Genomic DNA, 20,272 nt, shown 5'->3' with positions numbered 1-20,272 from the left:
TAGCATTTATTCTAATTGGGCATCCTAAATCATGCTTCAGGAATCTATAAAAATGAAGAATGTTTCTAAATAAACTAAACACTTTGTTCTACAAGATCTCACTTGAAATAACAACTCTCTTAGATAAATATCTTATTTTTTATGGGAAATTGTCTATAATGCAATAGAACTCTTTTTTTCAGTCTGGCTCGTAATGGTTTGAATCCAACAAAAACAAATAGTTTCAGTAGCCAAGCAAGAATCCTACGAGTCTATATTTGGGAAGGGTAAGACAGAAAAATAACCTAAAACCCAACTGGCCCCAAACTCTAATTTAAAAATAAAATAACCCAAAATCACACTGGGAGCTTTGAGAAGCTTTACATAAACAAAGAACTCAATCGGTTCAGTAGTTAGCGAGATCATAGCGGACAATGGAAAAATCCTTAATATTTTATATATTAGAATTGTAATTTTCACTATTTAATTAAATATCAACCCTAATATATACCGGCGGCTATTATCCGAAAAAGATACTTAAGAAATCTTTTTCTTGTGATGCTAAATTATCATTAAGTAGCGGTTGGCCACCTATAATCTAGGGGCTCCGTTTTCAAAGGGTAAGAATGAGGCAGTATAATAGCCTAAAACCATCCCGGGACCTATAGGAAGTTTCCACCCAAAAAAAATGAAAAATCAGTTCAGTAGTTATGGAAATCTTAAGCTTCAGACAAAAAAGCTTAATACTTTAAATAACTTTAATCCTACCTCTTAATTCAATGTAAAAATATATCACAAAATTTTCAGCTCTTATTAATCATTCTTCTTCTGAAATTATTTAGAAAAGTTCTTAATAAAAATATAAAATAAGTTATCAAATTTGAAATTAATTCTAAAAATCTAATTTTTAAACGTAGTTTAAGAATAAAATAACTTTTATAACACTTAAAAAATAAGAAAAATATTGCATAATTTTTCTAGAATCACGTCCAAAATGCATTAATGTGTTGGAACTTATAAATTGGCAAATCAGCCCTTCTTCAGTGTGTGTGTGTGTGTCAGTGTGTGTGTGCGAGTCTGCTGTTGATTCTTATAAAAAAAAAAATACCACGCATGCGCAAACATAACATGATTAAAAGTATACGTCATTTATTTTAAAAAGAAATTAATTAATCATACAAAGGAATAATCATAATTATTTTATTTTAAAGAATCTTAATTCAATGAACATTAAGTATTTTTAGGATAAAAATAAAGAATTTGCTTTAAAATTGGTTATTGGATGCGCTCTTTAATTTTAGTTTCAAACTAAGACGACATTAAAAGCTTATAATATAATAAGGACCTTCCCAGTTTATATAACTGTTCTTTAAAGTTTACTGTGAATGCTAAATGTTTTCTAACAAAATGATGTATTATTACGTGGACCTTTAACCAGATTATAATTTACTCGTAACTAGTAGCTGACTAAAATGACAATAACCCCATACCATCCTACTGGATAAAGTGACCAATAAATGATGTCTATGTTAGCGACAATTTTTACCGCCGTAAAATCCACGTATATTATACTACATCCATTTATAACAGGCCCCACAACTTGGTCAATTTTAAAGAATAAATTTAAGGTCTAGATAACCAATCATTTGACTGGACCAATATAGGATTATACGATAGAATCAATCATACCTCATTATAGGTTTGATAGTGTACATATGGTGTTACCAGGGATCTAAAGGGACAAGACAATGATCGATTAATTGATAAGCATCCCCAATTATGATGCACAAAATTACCCCTTTTGTAGATTACGGTTAGTAGTTGAAACATTTGGACACTGACCCAACCAATCAAAATTCATTAAAGATCCTCAAGTTGTTCGGCAAACTATTTAGAAAACATTATTATGTAACTTTGAGAAAAACTACTTAGGTCCAAACACTAAGAAACTATGGCTATACACACATACGCTATCAGTTGTCCGATTAACAAACTATTCTAAAAGATTTTAGTTAAATTAACATTATTAGGTATATTTCTGATGAGATCAAGATTTCAATAATTCACGCAGGAATTCTTACGTCGTTACATACATAAACAATTTACATAATAAATATTTTATCTCATAAGTGATAATTTATCGAGCTTTGATTATGTAAAAATTACTTTTCGGTATGGCTTCAAAACCAATCGATATCCGCAGGATTATAACCTGCTCTGAGCATACTGAAAAATCAAGCATCCTATCGTATTATATAAAGAGACAATTTTCCACGAATAATAAAATGAAAAATATTAATACCATTTTTGTTAGAACGGGCCTTTCGCCCCTAAGGGCTAATAAAACTCGAGTTATTATAATTTTTCAATTAACTATCCGCGAAAAGCTTTATATAATACGATACGATTAAAAACTATTCCTGTTTGATTTGCTTTTACAAAACGAATACATTTTCTAACACAGTGCTGGTTCAAGTAAGAACTATTAATAAAAATTCTATATAAAAATGCAAAATTGAATATTTATCTATATCGAGACAAAAAGGAAGGGAGTTTATTACTAACAAGTGAGTCAAAATTATTTAAGGACAATGGGAATCAAGAAAGAACAAATCCTATAATATATTATAGTTTAAATATTAAAGCTAGAAAATTCGGAAAATTCTAATGTTTTAGTAATTTTAGCAAAAAGAATGTATGCAATAGTATCATTTAATCACTTTGACAATTTCGGCGCACTTGGTAAGAAATACCCCCCCCCCCCCCCCCTCATCTTATAATCTAACAAGGTTCCTCCCCCATCATCCATCCCCTAACGGCCCATCTCAGCTTGTTATGGCTGGTTTCTCCCGGCAAATTCAGCTTCTCCCAGGCCTTTCTGTACTCTGTATGTAGACGGACAGGATCAGTGCGACCACGGCGTGCCGGCTGACCCGCCCCTCCGCCACCAGTTGCACGACAACGTATAACTCCTGTGTTAGACGCTAATGATTTTTTATCTAACAAAGTGGCACTTAGTATATTTTGCTTAGGCAGTATTCGATCAGAAGATCTTGCTTTTGGTATGACAATATCTACATAAAGGCTGGACTGTTCGGTTTGGTGTAAAGCTGATGTAACAACCGTACTACTTGTGGTCGCTGCTGTGCTTCCCTCCTCTACAGTTGTTGTGGTGGTAGTTGTATGTATACTCTGTGAAGTAGTTCTATCAATCCCAGCAACTAATCTTGCCCTGTGTGATGAAGGCTTAGCGTCCGTAGCATCTAAATTATTGTTTCTAGAAATTGCTTCAATACTAGATTCATGTTCAATATCTGGTTCCTTGGCTTCGCTGGTTGTTCTTCGATGACTCCTTCTCTCCCTAACAATAAATTATTTTATTTCAGACAAATATAACAAGTTGTGTTCATTGGAAAAAGGGTATTATCCTTCATAGATGTTTCTCCCCAATTTTTTCAAGAATGAATTATGAAAAGGAGGTTAGTTTTTCCCTATGCCTGCGGGACTATCCAGTACCCAATACAAACTACCTAAACTAATCTGATTTAATAAAATTAACTAAATTTCAAATTTAATTTAAAAGTAGGTAAGGGGTGTTTTCTTTGTAAAACCAGGCACTAATAAAAAAATAATTCTAATAGATCTTAAATTTATCAACATTTTCAATAGAAATAGAAAAAGAATATTCAAATAAAAAATACGCAAGAAAATCAATCATACTACCATTATTTGTCTGGAAGCTTCGAATGAGCAAGACAATGAGTTGCCACTTTTTATAGGGTAAAGCATTTTCCTGTCTGTGCAATTTACAATCCATTGCCCCCTTCCTCCCTGATAACCCCAAATCAAAAAAAGTATCCAACCCTTTGTTTACCTTTTCTTTCTTCCTTCCGGAGTTCGTTTGCCATCCAGGTTTGTCAGCTTTTTCTCCAGGTGTTTCCGTCTCTCCTCATACTTGATCAGTCTCTGTAAATCTGACACAAACGTGTTCAACTTGTCTTCAGGTACACTCTTGTATCCAAGCTCGGATAAATGGTTCCTGAAGTAGAAAAAGAACATTTAAATATTATACTTTATTGGCTATTAAGCATACACAATGGATATATTATTACTTGGGTTTTACACCAGATTATCATGTTCTTTGACAACGTGAACTCGCAGCGGATTAGAATAACAATACATCCACCCCCTTCACCAACATCCCCTCCCATTCTACTAGATTAAGCGAACAGACCAATGAATGAGTTCCGTGCTAGCAGCCTAAATTAACGATAAATTTTTCCGTTATCTACGTATATTCTTGAACCATTTCAACAGCCCAGCGACAGTAGGCAACACCAATAGATTTGGTATTTGTTAATCTGACACAATAATCCGTCTCACTTGAAAGAAATTTATAGCAGACAGAAGATTTGTTTATATAATGTCACATTTGTTTCATTCCAATAATACAAGCGACGACATTTTTGGACAAAGTTATTTATTCTTAGAAATTGAACTATTAAAGCATTTTGAAGACTACAATTACATGTACATTCTGTAAATATTAAGTGGAACCCCGTAGTAATAGAGTAGCTTAGCCCCCCATTCGTTATTTATTTCTGTATGTTCTTGCAGAAATAACCATTTTAAGGGAGCTACAGGATTTTAGAAGTTAGCCTATGATTTTACTGATAAAGGTTTGTCAAGGTTTTGTTCGAAAATAGAACTTTCAGGGAAAAGGGAATGATATTGTGACAAACAATTCTAAGGAAAATTTCCCCACAACCCCCTTTCTCTCCCCTTCTTACCCACCCCTCTTCAGTTATAAGAAAAAACAAGATAAACCCCCCAGCTAACTTCCAAAGGTTTCATGATTTTTTTTTGTAGAATTGATTGTTACAATAGCTAAGTAGGCCTGAGAGCTTTGAAAAACCTAAACTTATTGAATTAGATAACATTGACATAGAACTACAAGACGATGTGTACTTATAAAATAAAGCATTCTATACCTAATATCTTCAACTGTGAATTTTAAATCCATTTTTAATTTAATTACATCTGAAATGGAGAAACCAAATGAATAATAATAATTTACTATTGTTGTAAATAAGTCACATTAATCATAATTTTGAATCTATTTATGAAAAAAATTACAAACAATTAATATACAGTACAGTTATGATCTTAACTTTCCCCTTGTTGATTTTTATTTATGTTTATAAAAAAAAGACTTCAAATAAGGCTAAGTTATATCGGGGTGATGAAAAAATATATGAATATAATTACGTTTACTACAGCTTAAAAACACCTTGATTTTGATGACAAATATAATAATGAGAATGTAAATGTAAACAAATAAACTCTCACTACACTAATATAACTGGCGTGTGAGGAGGAAATCTAAAATTTGAGGTTCCATCCAGCGGCGGGTACACCTCCTCTGACCTGGAAACTGCTGGCTCCAGCCTCATCATCATCGTCCATGTTCTTCTTGAAAGCATGTCCTCCAGAGGGTGGCTTAGGACTGGCAATCTTTTTAACTGAAAAATTATAAAATCAACAGAACAAACGAAGTAGTAACAAACGTCGGATTGAACAAAAGCAGGAATGTCTAAAATAATTAGTTAATAAGTATTTCTATACAGGTAAGAATAAGTTAAGATATGAATATAAAAATAAGCCCTTTTGTTATTTAAAAACCCTATAAGATGGTTTAAAAGAAGTTAGGATACGTTAAGTGTTTGTCCATTACGTCGTTTATCACTCTTGCGTTTGTCCTAGGGCCAAAATCAATAATGTAAAATTGTAAGTGTCTTTATATTATCAAATATTCATAAAGGCTCTCTTTAATAAATGTTACTTATTTTAGTGAATTTAACCTTATTTTTAATTTAAAGAACTTTTTATGTAGATTTACATAACCCAAAAAGATATTTTGAAATATATATGATTAATTCAAACATTCTAAAAAAATATATGTATGCATAAATTGTATTTTTTGAGAAATATTTCCGCGCTACCAGCAATAAACTTACCCTTGTCGCCAGGCTCTTGTTCCGACTTTGCTGGCCAAGTGGGAAACATGCTTGGATCAATAGGCCGTGGATCCTCCTGGAAATAATCTGCCTTCAAAGCTTCATCACAAGATATTCTCTTCTTTGGATCATAACAAAGCAGGTCCTTCAAGAGTTGTAAACCTTCGGCAGAAAGCATCTTTACGGGAAACTAAAACGTAATTTATGCTTGAAAATCTTACAGGCAAGGGTTTAGAATGGAGCTACGGTCTCGAAATCAAACAAAAAAAACTATAGATAAACCTACACTATTTGTATATTTTTATCGTATTATCTCAAAAATGTAAACATAAAAAATCTTAATAAAAAAAAAGTCAGCGTATAAAAAGTTTTGCATTAAATTCATATTTATAGTTACATTTTTTTAAATCTAGAATTTGAACCCAAGAAATGCACTCGAATGATAATCATACTCAAAATCGGCAAGGGTGAGGTAATAACGAGAAGCTCTCATTAGACAGCGCATCAAGTTCTACTTCAATATGGAGCTTCAGGTGGCTATACAAAAGTGTCTCGTCATACTCGAGGAATCTTAGCTCCAAACTTTAAGAAACTACGGCTTATCAATCAATCAATTCAAGTGATAAAAAGATTTTTGTAGAGCATATGCATAATATTTTTTACCTTCTCTCTTAAATGTGAGACAGGTTGTTCCACAAATTTCATTCTCTGAACTCCAGGTAAATCTTTATAACCTGGCCAAACTCTTTCACTCGGGGTGCCCAACAACTAGAAGTACAAAAAAAATATTAACAAGATTTGTCAACTTTTTAAATAATTCTATTAAAAAGGGGCTGATATTCTTCAACAAAGTACTTTAAAAATGAACTTATACATTTTAACATTTTTTTTTTAGATTAGTGCCAAAAATACAGACTTATGAAAATTGAGTTTGGGTCAGCATAAAAATGTCAATATTAATAGGAAAATTACCAGGAATAAGGTATAACCAACAAGCGAAATAAATCTAAAATAATATTTGGGGGACATATGGAGGTCGTCAATTCTACTATGTTCCCCCAAACGACAGCTTAAAAAGACAGTTTCGAGATTTATTTCGCATTAATTTCGTTATTAAATAAGGTGGAAAATTACTATCTTTATTATATATTTCCATTTAATTTATTGTTTTTTTTTATAAATTTCTTTTTTAGGATATTCTTAAGTTTAGAATCTAGAATAAAAATTGTAGCGTGAAAATTTTGGTGAATGATTTGTTGATCTGATAAGACCTGGTGAAGTTTTTTATCCGTCCAACACCGCTTTCCTAAAATATATCAATACAATTATACTTCATACTATAGATTTTAATTCTTTGTAATATTTCACGTCCTTTCCTCCTACTGCCTTATAAAAGCATGTTTACCTTGGTTGTTAATATAATGAGATACGTTTCCATGAAAACTGATGCCTTTTTTTTAAATGAAAAGAATAATGTTCTTACAAACCCCAAAGAATATTTACTTATTTATATTCTTATAACAAGCTAAAAAGTTTAAAATCCGAAAAAAGAGGAAAATACATCCTAAATTACGTGAAACTTAAAAATGACGGTTTACGACGGCAGTTCCGCCGCCATTTTTTCACAATTAAACATTTTACCTCTTTAAAGCAACTACCGTGCTGTAACTGTTTTTGGTAGAGCTCCTTTGGCTACAAAAAAAATGTCCCATCAGTCCCCCCCCCCCTTTCATAGACAGACTCATATTTATACTTCTAGATTAACAGATTGAGATCCAAGTACTACATAAAACGATTCAAAATTATTTTCCAGTATGTCTTCGAAACAAATTTATATCCGGTGGATTAGAACCTGTTCTAAGCCACACTGAAAAATACCTACCTAATTAAAAAAAATACTTACCTATTGTGGCTGTATCAAAAGACAAAAAAAAACAAGTCGACATTCTTACCTTATGATAACTACTAGCGGCTACGCCCCTAGAGGCCTCTAGTGGCACTTTTAATGCTTTTTTATTTCAAATATATAGGTAATTAGAGAAATAATTGGTTTATGTTTCGTTAAAGTCTCTTTTTTTGGAAGGGTAATTTTTTTCTAGGGGTGATTTCTCTTGGGAGGGTGGTGGTACCCTCCCCCAAAATAGTTATAATCCTTCCCGGGACCTATGAGAAGCTACCCTGTTAAGGAGAACCCGATCGGTTCAGCGGTTAGCGAGATCCTTTGGTACAAACACACAGACAAACACACAAACACACAGACATCCTGTTACTTTAGTATAAGGATTACCTATACAAGTTGTTAACAACCATATTACATGTTGTAAAAAAAATTTTGCATCAAAACAATCTCTTCTTGTAATATAATGAGACACTTCAACCAAATTAAGTTGCTTATTACATTTATACAGCTTAAAACGAAAACATTTGGACTGGGGAAGGTGAATAAGTACAAGTTTTGTCAAGTGAAGTGTAGAAAATCATTTACTTATTCAACTTAAAACTGTGTCTTAGTTTTACAAAATCAGCATAACATTTAGTTTTGATCCCTTGTATGTTATTCTTTGCATATCAATATATCCCCCACATTTAGCAACGAGCAGCTCTATAATTAAGTATGAATATATTACTATATATATCAAAAATTCTGTATAAAACGACAGGAAGAACTCATATTAGGAGGTCTAAGCATCATACACATAAAAAAAAAACAATAAATAAAGACCTAACAGAATAAGCCAAAAATTAGGACCAGCCTATGACGGTTTAGACCGTTAATGTCAGAATTTTCGGTTAAAAAAAAAAAAACTTGCGGCAGTCTAACAATAGTTGTTGACATCGCACTAGGCACTTTTCTGGACATTTTTGAGGGAAAAATGAAAATAGTAAAGTTTAACGGTGAATAACGGTGATTGGTTAGTCCAAATTTTCGGCTATTTCCGTTAGGATCTGCATTAATATGTTCTATGAAACTGACATTCAGACCACCCGGAGTCCTTCCTGCCAAAAATGGAGCACATCGTTGTTTCATGTTGTTTTATCTATTTTCGACGCAGATAATCTCCGCAACCTCTGTAAATGTGCGTCTTAGGCGGCTACCAATAATGACACTATTGATAGGTATGGCGAGTTCTACAACTTTGGTTTTCTTAAACAACCCTGAAAAACAGCGTCTTTAAGGCCTTTTATGGGGGGAAAATTGCAGATAAAAAATCCCAATTTTTATCGATTCTGGTAGTTATGTTATGTTATTTTGCATTTTTTATCATCTAGTATTTTGTAATCTTTTTTAAATGTTGATCAAAGCATTCCTAAAATCTATTTAAAAATACTCTTTTTTTCGCGCATATTCCAGTTTATAGATAAAATATGACTTTAAATTAACTTAAGATACCATTAACCCCAAAATTTAATCCTGTTAAAAACAGGTAAGAGAAAAATAATTTCCTATAAGTAAAGAGACATTTAGTTTTGACAAACTTTTCAAAAACCACTTTGATTGGTGGTCCGATAATGTTCTAGCCTTTCTATAAAAATGAGAAGTAGCCTTTACAATTAGAATTAGTAAACTCATGCTGATGGTAATTTAATCTTTTTCATTCCTCTTACATTTTAAAAACCAAACTATTAGTTTTGTTTATTTTAATTCTTTATTTGTGTTGATTATTTTTAATGAGCTGAGACTGCTAGGAGCATAACTTATTTAGCGGCATTCTGCTTTATTGTCCAGTCAAAAAAATTATACAAAATAAGGAGTCAGTTCAAGTACCAAAAGAATGAGTTTTAGATCAAATTTTCCAGCCTTACATCATTTAAGAAAAAAAAACAATAGTTTAGGTAATCATTTAAAGTTTAAGAGAGCAAAAGAGGAGTATGCACGAACGAGCAAGTGATTCTAAGCACCTTCCAGCAGTGATTCTAAATGTTTGTTTTTTTAATATACCAGGGCTATGTTTAATATCGTTTTATCAATTTTAAAAGATAAGTTTCACCATGGTTTTCTATCAATAAAACTTTGAAATGTTCAGCATTTTTGGATGACAAATCATCAAATGTTTTGTTGAGTTCAAAGGTTCAAATAAAATAACATGCAAAAACATAACCAAATGCTATAAATTACGAAAGTACTCAAATTATACTGTTTACAATATTACAAGTTACCATCCTTTTTCTAAACATTTGATGATCTATAGTAAAAAATGCCTACCTATCTTTTTTTTTTAAATTATATAACATCATAGTGTAACTTTTTTTTTAAAATTGATAAAACGATATTAAACATAACCCTGGTATATTCACAAAAAAACATTTAGAATCATTGCAGAAAGGTACTTATAATCACTTGCTCTCGTTTGTGCACACTCCTCTTTAAGTCGGTCTCAAATGATTCTAATTCCAATAAACAATTTAGGGCGAAAAACATTATTTTTCAGTAATAGCGGCGAGTCCGCCACAAAATCTTTACAGATTCCATTTGGACCACATAAAAGTAACTATGTCAAATCCCAGTTCTGTAACAAGTTTCTTTTGGCCAATTTACCCAAGGTACAAGAAACTTTTAATTTTATTTCATCTCCTTTTTTTGACAGCAAAGCTTCTCTATAATTTAATTTGTCTCTCCGCCGGCCAGTCGGTCCGTGACGCTATTAGGGAAATGTGATTATATTAGTGATGGGAATCCGGATCCGGAATCCGAATCCGGAATCCGCCCAATTTTCGGCCAATTTTGGAATCCGAATCCGGAATCCGTTTTTTATAGCGGATTCCGGATTCTAAATTGGTAGGCTAAAATTACCGTCTTTTTTCTTACAACTCCCTCTGTTTGAAGGCAAAGATCAAAAAAAAAATTTCTACATAACAAATTTTAATAATTACTAATGTAATGTAAATGTTTTAGTTATGCTGGAAGTCAACACTAGTTTAAACAAATCAAGGCTTCAACCAAGTAACATAGTGATAAATTAACGAAAAAAGCTATCCCTCTGTGACGGACGGCCTTTTAAAATACTGCTAGAATCCGGAATCCGAAATCCGCCAAAAATAAGAATCCGGAATCCGCAAGAATCCGTCACTTTTTTTGACGGATTCCTTCAGAATCCGGAATCCGAATCCGGCCCAAAAATTCGACGGATTCCCATCCCTAGATTATATACATACATATGCTTTTCTCTTTCTTTTTTGTTTTGACAACTTAACATCTGCTCTATAATTCACTTAGTCCGTTTGTCCATTAGATGAATTTTTGTGCTTCGCTACTTAATGATGTTGTCATTCTATTTAGCTTATCAAATATAGTATATTTATATTTTATCAATAAAATGAAGAAATGTAATATATTTATATATGTATAAGACGACCGTTGAATTCCGAGGAATACATATTTGCTATAAAAGGTCAGTTATCACAATTGTTAAGCAATCTGTTTACAAACTATGTTTAACTCAATGAATTGACAACAACTTAATTCGCTTTCCCAAACTCAATTTAATTCATAATATATAAAAATAAAATTTCTTAATTTGGAGAGTTGTAAGAATATCAGCCCCGGGATATTTGTTTCCAATACCTTAAAAATTCTATTCAGTTCATCTACTTCTGATTTTCCTGGGAAGAGGGGCTCCATTAATAACAACTCTCCAAAAATGCAACCAACCGACCAAACGTCGATAAATGTCGAGTATTCCTAGACACAAGCAGAAACAGGTGAATATAAAAAGTTGTTACCTCAGTGTGGCGATACTACCCGTCGGCTTCCATCACTCAAAGAAACTTGGGTATGGAAGCGGACCTGTATAGAAACTTCTTAGTATATATTTAATAAAACCAATTATTTTAATTCTCATTTTGTTTTGAAATTAAAATTTTCTTGATGAGAAAATTAATAGACTAGTCAGAGGGAGGGATTATCCAAAATCCATTGAAACAAGGGTTGAGCTTTGTTACAAATGAAAAATCCTTCGCCACCCACAAAAAGTGTAAGGGTGTTTGGTGGTTTTCTGAGATGCCAGATGTTATAAGTTTTGATTATTCCCAATCGCTCAACGGTTTAAGGATAATCCTCCCCCACTCTAATTTTTCTCAAATTCTTTTATTTTCCTATACAACCCCCTTTTTATTTTGTTTTAAACTTTATGATTTTCCTGCAAATAAAGTCTTTATTATTTACAACAAAGAAATAAATAATTTCCAGTATCGCTTCAAAACTGATTAATACCCGGTGGATTAGAACCGGAACTCAGCCATACTGATAAAATCTGCATAGCATCATATTAAATCCAGTTTCTTTTTACAAAAAATAAAAATGTAAAATCATTAAAGATTAAAAACCAGTTTTTTAGCCCGTGCCTTCAGCATCTCTGGGCTAAAAAAACTGGTTTTAATCTTATAATTGTACATTTTCAAATCCGCGGAAAGCTGTTTATAATACGATGCGATAAATAACTAGGAATTATCTAGCCCTAATAAAAAAAATAATAAAAATATGTAAAAAAAAATATTTACCTTAATTCCCAGCAAAAGTTCTGGAGACCTGTACCATAGTGTAACCACTATCGAGGTGTAGTGCTTCAGTGGAGACCCGTACTCACGGGCCAACCCGAAATCACCAACTTTAAGAATGCCTTAGCAGAGAAATATGTGTTAGTTAATTATCAATAGGCAGTTATTAAAGAAAACCAATATTAATATACAGGAGTCTTGTTAACATTTGAGACCATATAAATCTTCTTATTATTAACCCGTGCATGGTCCTGTTTAGATAATAAAGTTCATTCAGAAAATAATGATCTAAACGTTTAAAACATATAAAGATTATTACAAAACTGTTCATATACAAACAACACAAACAATAACTTGCCATTTTTCTTGCAAAGAATTAATAGGTAAGTTCAAATCGGCTAAGCATTTTGCAACTAAGTAATTCTTGTTACAGCACTTAAAAAAGCTGACGTAAAGACAAAACCTAAATGCATCAAAGCTGCGCTGCTAAAGTTAGGGTGCAGCTTTTTTTCCTATCTCAAGAAATAAGTTTAACACATACCTTTATGACTAAGCAAGAGATTGGAAGCCTTAAGGTCTCTGTGTAGAATCCAGTTATCATGAAGATGAGCAATAGCTCGTAACAGCTGGATCATCAGACATTTCACCTCTCCAGGTAAAAATACCTAAAAAAAATTTAGTTGTCAAACATGGTAGGTAGTGTGTTTCATCAGAAATATTTGAATTTGAGATGAGGGAACGTGTGCTGTAAATAATCAAAAATAGATAGACCCACGAAGGCGACGTAAACATTACTGACCTACGTACTTTTCTAATAAGTTTCCTGATTAATAGAAGAAAAATGTAATTGAAATAGCACCTGTTCTTTTTTCCTAAGTGTCTCCATTAATGTTTTGAGGTCGTGCTGCACAAAGTCCATGACAATAAAGATGTGGTCCATGATGGACCCAACCACAATCTCTCTCACATGGACAACGTTGGGATGCTGACCGATAAGCAGAGTGTTCACTTCACGTAATGAGGTAATTGGAAATCCTTCTTTCTCCCTCTCCATTTTGAGCTTTTTAAGTGCAACTATTTCATTAGTTCGTTTATCTCGTGCTCTGAAAATACATTCGTTGTAATAAAAAATATATAATCCTATATTCTAAATGTTGATAATGAAAACCAGTATCATTATTGTGTTGACTACAATATTCACACGTAAACAAATTCCAGCATAATTTGTCATATCAAAAATATTACCTAGACTCTACTTAAATAAGGCAGGCGTTCTACTTTAACCCATTCTTATGACTAGAAACTTACGAATAAAATGAACAGAAACAAATAACTACCTGAATACAACACCGTAAGTTCCTTCTTCTATCCTGTTTAGACATTTAAACTCTGCAACATCTCTGCATCCATTAACACTGGGCAGGTACGGAGGTAACTCATCCTTAATTGGAACAGGACTGGCAGGAGGCGAGTCCATGTGGTGGTCTGTGGAAGGGGCCACTGCTGGAGAATTTACTCTGGAACCCTTGGCAGAAACACGTCCTGGCGTCCCGTCCGATTCTTCCTTAAGTGGTGTAGGTGATCGAGACGGCGTCCTGTTTGGCGATTTGTCGGCCCATTTTCCTCCTATAACTGGTGACTTTTCCACTACACTTTCTTTTTCCCTTGGCTTTGAATCCTTGTCTTCTTTTATTGACTTCTTCTCCACCATTTCTTCTAGTTTCTTGTCATCTTCATCCTCTTCGACCTCGCCATCCTCAGAGCTGTTATCCTCGTGTTCCGGCGTGTCCTCAGACTTCTGTGAAGCTGTTGAACCAGATTCCTCGCCAGACTCGGACTCTTCTTCGCTCTCTGATTGTTCCTCTTCTACTTCAGTGTCATCATCTTCACCGTCCTATAACAGAGAAGTTAAAGTATTTCATCACAATCAAGAAGGGAAACCTGCAGGTTGTTTCAAGAATGCAAGAGTACCTAAATAATTTCAAAATCCGCCTGCAAAATCTAACCGAATCAGTTTCGAATAAATCTGCATTTTTTTAACAATCCGAGGATCATGGAAAGAAAACAAAGTCATTCCTTAATTAGGACAGAAGTCACCTTCCTATGAAGGACATAAGTAGCTTCCCTTATGTGAGAATTTGTTAGATGAAGGGCATAACATGTCTCCCTTAACAAAGATTTTGGAAGATGGAGGACATAAGTAGCCTCCCTTCACCAGACAAAACCTTCACATAGCAAAATCTTGCATAAATAGTTTATCTGTCCTTCACATAGCAAATTCTTGCAAAACATAGCAAATTCTTGCAAAACATAGCATTTCTGTCCTTCACATAGCAAATTCTTGCAAAACATAGCATTTCTGTCCTTCACATAGCAAATTCTTGCAAAACATAGCAAATTCTTGCAAAACATAGCAAATTCTTGCAAAACATAAATATATGGGTCCGAAATTCAAAAACAGAGTTTCAGCGCTCTCAGACCACCCGTTCACGAGATACAGGCACCTGGTGTCCTTGGTACCCACGGTTAGATTTGGGAAATGGTTCGAATCCTTAAAAAATTCAAAAAATATTTTGACACTTAGAATTATTTTCAAATTTTTGATAAAAATTATTCCAAAAATTTTTTGGACTCATTCACTTTTTTGCATGTCCACCTGGGTATTTTCTTCAACAAATTTTTAAGGATTCGAACCATTTCCCAAATCTAACCATGGGTACCAAGGACACCAGGTGCCCGTATCTCAAGAACGGGTGGTCGGAGAGCGCTGAAACTCTGTTTTTGAGTTTGGGACCCCTAAATATATGTTTTGCAAGAATTTGCTATGTTTTGCAAGAATTTGCTATGTTTTGCAAAAATTTGCTATGTGAAGGACAGAAATGCTATGTTTTGCAAGAATTTGATATGTTTTGCAAGAATTTGCTATGCTTTGCAAGAATTTGCTATGTTTTGCAAGAATTTGCTATGTGAAGGACAGAAATGCTATGTTTTGTGAGGTTTTGCTATGTGAAGGACAGAAAAGCTAAGTTTTGCAAGATGAAGGACATAAGCAGCCTTCCTAATGTAAGAATTTGTCAGACAAAGGACATAAGTCACCTCCCTTAAGTTAGATTTTGTTAGATGAAGGACATAAGTAGCCTTCCTTAGACCAATTTCCAGTGACTTCTGTCCTAATTAGGAATGACTTTGTTTTCTTTCCATGATCCCAATCCGATTAGTATAATGATTTCATAAAGCATGACTAAAAAACATACTAGATAGCAATTAGAAACGGTTACCTCACTCTCTTCTTCACTGCCACTGTTTTTAGCTTCTGCTTCTTCATTAGAACCTGACTCGCTACTCACACTACGGCTTTTTTTTCTCCTCTTCTCCTTTTTTCTGTGACCTTTACTTCTGGACCTCGACCTTTGGCCAGCCTTTTTACGTTTTAAAACTCTCTGCAATCTCTCCATTTCCTAGAATAATGAAATCATCATCAAAATAATATTCTTATATTTAGTTTTAAGTTCGATGATGGTTTTTGGTACCAAACCTTAAAATCATATTTTTTAGTATAATTTTTTATATCAATGGGCTTTATATTTGCGCATGGTTTTAATAAAAAACGATGGAAAATTGATGTTTAGGGTTTTTATAATTCTCATGGCCCCTACTTGAGCATATCGAGAATATTAGGGCATCATCAAAACATGTTAATTTTATCATAGTTATAATTACAATCAATAGAATATTCTTCACAATAACAGTTTTATTTATAGTCTCCAAATTATTAGAAATTTCAGTAGTGGAACAGAAAAATAAACCTATCTTTATCTTTATTGCCTATGAAAGTTGTTTACCTTTTCTAATAATTTAGTCTTTTTCCTTGCTTCAGCTTCTTTTTTCTTTTCTTCCAACATTTTATCTGCCATCAGTATCCTGTTCTTACGTTCCTCCAAATCTGAACTTTTGTCTTTCCTTTTGTCACTTGTTCTGTCATAATGTCGTCGTTCCCCTTCTCTGGGAGGTCGGTCACGGTCTCTGTCTCGATCATACCGATCACGTATGATTTTGTCTCTCAGATCCTGCAATAGAATAATAGGTATACAAAAACATAAAAAAATTAGGTTATATAAATTCCAAAGCTAGGATAGTCTTGGAAAATTTGTTATGCAGGCTTTAGAAAGATTTAATATGCGCACATCCAAGGCATTATCTACGCAATCATGATTCCAACTGCAAAACCTACCAGAAGTTTAACTATTAAAATATGTTTTGCATAAGGTAATAACATGACTCGACTTGCATTGACTTTCACTTGAGCAGTAAAATTTATCTTTTATCTAAGATTATATGTATGTTAAAATAATATCTTAAATTTTCGAGATTGTCAAAAATATTTTCTTTAGATATAGCTATTAGATTTATGATTAATAATGAATAGAAAAAGCCACTTCTAAAGTATAATTCTGTTTCCTAATACATTTTAAATATATCAAACCTATTGATATTTGAGCTCTAGGGGCAATTGGAACCAATTAACTAGATTATTTTAAATATAATAAGTAATAAGCCACCAATGCTCGCCACCAATGCTCCCCACCCAATTTACAAAGCTATAATTCAGTTACAAAGGTTACTCAAATAAGTTTCCCCAATAGTTAATAGCTTACATGATTTTCACCACGATCCCGTCGAGTATCCACATCGTATCTGCTTCTATCACGTTCCCTCCGCCGATCATAGTCCCGACCACTTTTGTCCTTCGACTGACGTTCATCACTTCGCCGTTTGTATTTGGACGATTCTCGGCTGCGTTTGCGTTTTTTCGCCTTGTGTTTGGTTAATGAAGCGGAGTGCTGTGGCGGACGAATTCTGGGTCCGTCTCCTTCACTTTCTGCCTCGGACAAAGATATGGCTTCTTCTCCTTCACTCATATTTTGTCTGAAAACAATAATAAATAATACAAAGATTTTATTGCTAGTTCTTTGAAATTCCAATGAGACAGCTTTACATGTAATCGAGACTGCATAAATTAGGAACTTAAACTATGTTAAAACATACAGTGTGGTGTCTCGCCCATGACTCATGATGTACAACTTCTAATGAAATATCCTTTAAATTCATGAAAGTTTTCTTTCAGCCTTTAGCTAATGAAAAAGCGAAGAATTTGAGCAAATAACAAATATGAGACATCACCCAACTAAAACATCTAAAAAAAAACAAAGAAACTGACTCTAAACCTAAAATGACAGGCAATATATTAGTTTTTATACAAAATACAAACAAATGAGGTATTTTCTTACCAAAAATAACAATTATGATAAACAACACCTGAAGTAGAAAAGCACAAACAATGTGTAAATGAACGGACGGCCGGGCGAAGTTTGTTATAGAGTATATAATCGGTAGTAATTGCCAAACTTCGTAGCCGCGCAGCGGCACATACGAAGTTTAGATTTTATAGTGTACACAAAAGTAATGTGATGTATGTTTTGTTTATAGTCTGTCTCAGTTCGTTCTCTGAGACGGGACAGACAGGTTCATTTTATTTAATAAAGTCTTAGCCGATGAAGAGTCTTCCAATTTAATAAGTAAGCCTTGACGAAATGAGAGGCAGGAAGTCAATCTTCTATATTACTAAGGTGTTTAAAATAGTCCTTAGTACAAAGTGTTTTACAGGTTGTTGAGAGGCTGTGTTTGCTGTTTATATTTTATATATTTTAATTTAAGGTTTTATTTTTTAGGTGTTTATAAATTCATTCTTTTTATTTAAGTTTAGCTGGCAACATTGTTGCGCTTTTTTGCCGCGTAGTTTTTTGTGTTTGAAAAAGTTTATTCTGCGGAGAAATGTTGTGCTGTGCGGTGATTGTCGAGTTATTTATTTGGATATTTTTTCTTTTATTTTAGGTTGTTTTATATATTTATTGAAAGGATTGATATTTTTTATTAATATTTTCGTTTAAATTTTTTAGATTTTGTACAATGTCTTATCGTGAGGTTTTAAGTGTGGACCCAGCTTTGAATAATGGTTTTGTGGATCCTCAGTTTGCTTTAGAGCAACAACAACTTTCTTTAGCTAATGTTGAGCAGGAGTTGGCGGCGGCGCGAGCTAGGGAAGCTGAGTTAGTTAAATTAGCAGCGGAGGCTAATGCTAATGCGAAAAAGGCGGAAGAAGCTAGATTAGCTGCTGAGGCGGCTAAAAGTATTGTTCAGTCTAGTTCAGTATCTGTGCCAACGGTTAATAGTGAAGCTCATAGTGTTAAATATATTAAACAATTGGAGGAGCTTAATAAAAAGTATGAAGAAGTAAAAAATATTGCCAGAGAAGGCAGAAAAAAGGGGGAGGTGGCTAAGCATAGTAAACCCCAGATCAAGCGTTCAATTGGCTTCATTTTTGACATTAAATTTGGAATTGAGGATCTGAAAGATTCGATGGAAAAGTTAATTGATTCTCAGTTGAGAGGTGAAGTTCTTGATGGTGATACTCTATTGTATGTTAAGGATAAGATCGAGGAGATGGAATCTATTGTTGATAATGAAATGGAAGCCAATGAAATTGCCTCTGCATCTAGATTTGGTTGGGGTACTGTGAAATATTATGAAAATTATTCTTGTTTTATTGGTAAGGAGGATGCTGATAAGAAGTCTCAGCGGTTTTTTCAAGCTGAGGGAAAAGCTAGAGCAAATTATTCTAATAAGAGTTTTAGAGGCTTTGGTAAAGGAAGAGGAAAGTTTCATCCATATAATAATTCTGTTAATAATTCTAATGTTAATAGTAGTTCAAATAATTTTCACAAAAATAATTTTTATGAAAGGAAAAGAAGGGTAGATCCGGAAACTGTTTGTTTTAAGTGTAATTTGAAGGGGCATATGAAAGCTGATTGTCCTAAAAATTAGTTTAAAATTTTTATTTGAGTTTTTATTTTTCATAAAGTTTTTTATTTTTTATAAAGCTTTTGATTTTATTTTTAAAGAGTTTTTAATTTTTATAAAGTTTTTATATTTTTTATTGTGATTTAAGATATTTTTATTTTGATTTATATGTGTTTTATTTGTAGATAATTTATCTATTCTGATTGCATTTTATATTTTATACTATTTTAGAATTAAGATGGTTGATGATTTTGATTGTAGGCCGTTTGTATTTGATTTGCCAGAGGAGGAATCTGGTGTAGCTGACATGTTGAGTAATAATGCGCGATATGCTGGAAAGAAGCTTTCAACAGACAAGCGGGTTCCAGGTAGAATTGGTAATCCGGAATATTTTTCGTTTTGGAGAGACACTCTTAAAGCTTCTGATTTTATATTAAAAACTATAAGTGAAGGTTATACTTTTCCTTTTAAGTCAATTCCGCCTTCTAGTTTTTGTAGAAACAATCAAAGTATGTTAAAAAATCGTGATTTTGCTTTACAAGAGCTTTTAAGATTGGAATCTTTAGGATGCATTACTAGAGTGAGTGAAAGACCCTATTTATGTTTACCTTTATCAGTAGTGTTTTCTAAAAAATATAGATTGGTAGTGGATGCTAGTAGGCATTTGAATCCTTATTTGGAGGACAGAAAAGTTAAGCTTGAGGATTTAAGTGTGAGTGAGCAGTTATTAATGCAAGGAGATTTTCAAACTACACAAGACTTGGACAGCGGATACTGGCACGTGCCATTACATGAAGATATGAGAAAGTATGTAGGTGTTCATTTTGTGATGGATAATGGTGAAATTTTGTATTTTGTCTGGCGAGTTCTTTTCCTTGGTATAAAGGATGCTGTGTATATTTTTACAAAACTTTTAATTCCTC

At 33.1% G+C, this 20,272-nt stretch overlaps 1 protein-coding gene and 1 long non-coding RNA gene across 14 annotated transcripts in view; both read right to left on the bottom strand.

Moving 5' to 3' along the window:
- Positions 1–20,272, bottom strand: part of LOC145316415 (cyclin-dependent kinase 11B-like) — a 41,684-nt gene that overhangs the window by 6,232 nt on the left and 15,180 nt on the right. For 12 of the 13 annotated variants that reach the window (XR_013878478.1, XR_013878479.1, XR_013878483.1 and 9 more), the window contains exon 2: positions 748–809. Coding sequence is in view for 1 of the 13 variants with exons in the window: in XM_080156885.1 (XP_080013011.1) it covers positions 5,362–5,501; positions 5,997–6,186; positions 6,660–6,764; positions 11,560–11,676; positions 12,495–12,613; positions 13,033–13,156; positions 13,351–13,594; positions 13,829–14,385; positions 15,770–15,949; positions 16,334–16,558; positions 17,147–17,410 (2,265 nt within the window). In the remaining 12 variants the exon portion in view is untranslated. Of the gene's footprint in view, positions 1–747; positions 810–5,018; positions 5,502–5,996; positions 6,187–6,659; positions 6,765–11,559; positions 11,677–12,494; positions 12,614–13,032; positions 13,157–13,350; positions 13,595–13,828; positions 14,386–15,769; positions 15,950–16,333; positions 16,559–17,146; positions 17,420–20,272 lie in introns of those variants that run through there. The other variant, XM_080156885.1, reaches the window with a different exon arrangement.
- On the bottom strand, positions 806–2,083 carry LOC145316421 (uncharacterized). Its single transcript, XR_013878494.1, has 2 exons — positions 1,949–2,083; positions 806–1,017 (listed from the first exon to the last, which is right to left on the bottom strand). It is a non-coding gene; the product is annotated as an uncharacterized LOC145316421 (long non-coding RNA).

Source organism: Acartia tonsa, chromosome 4, assembly GCF_053477335.1.
Source record: "Acartia tonsa isolate MP-2025a chromosome 4, ASM5347733v1, whole genome shotgun sequence".
Lineage (NCBI taxonomy): Eukaryota > Metazoa > Arthropoda > Copepoda > Calanoida > Acartiidae > Acartia > Acartia tonsa.
This window is presented reverse-complemented; position numbering and strand designations above follow the sequence as displayed.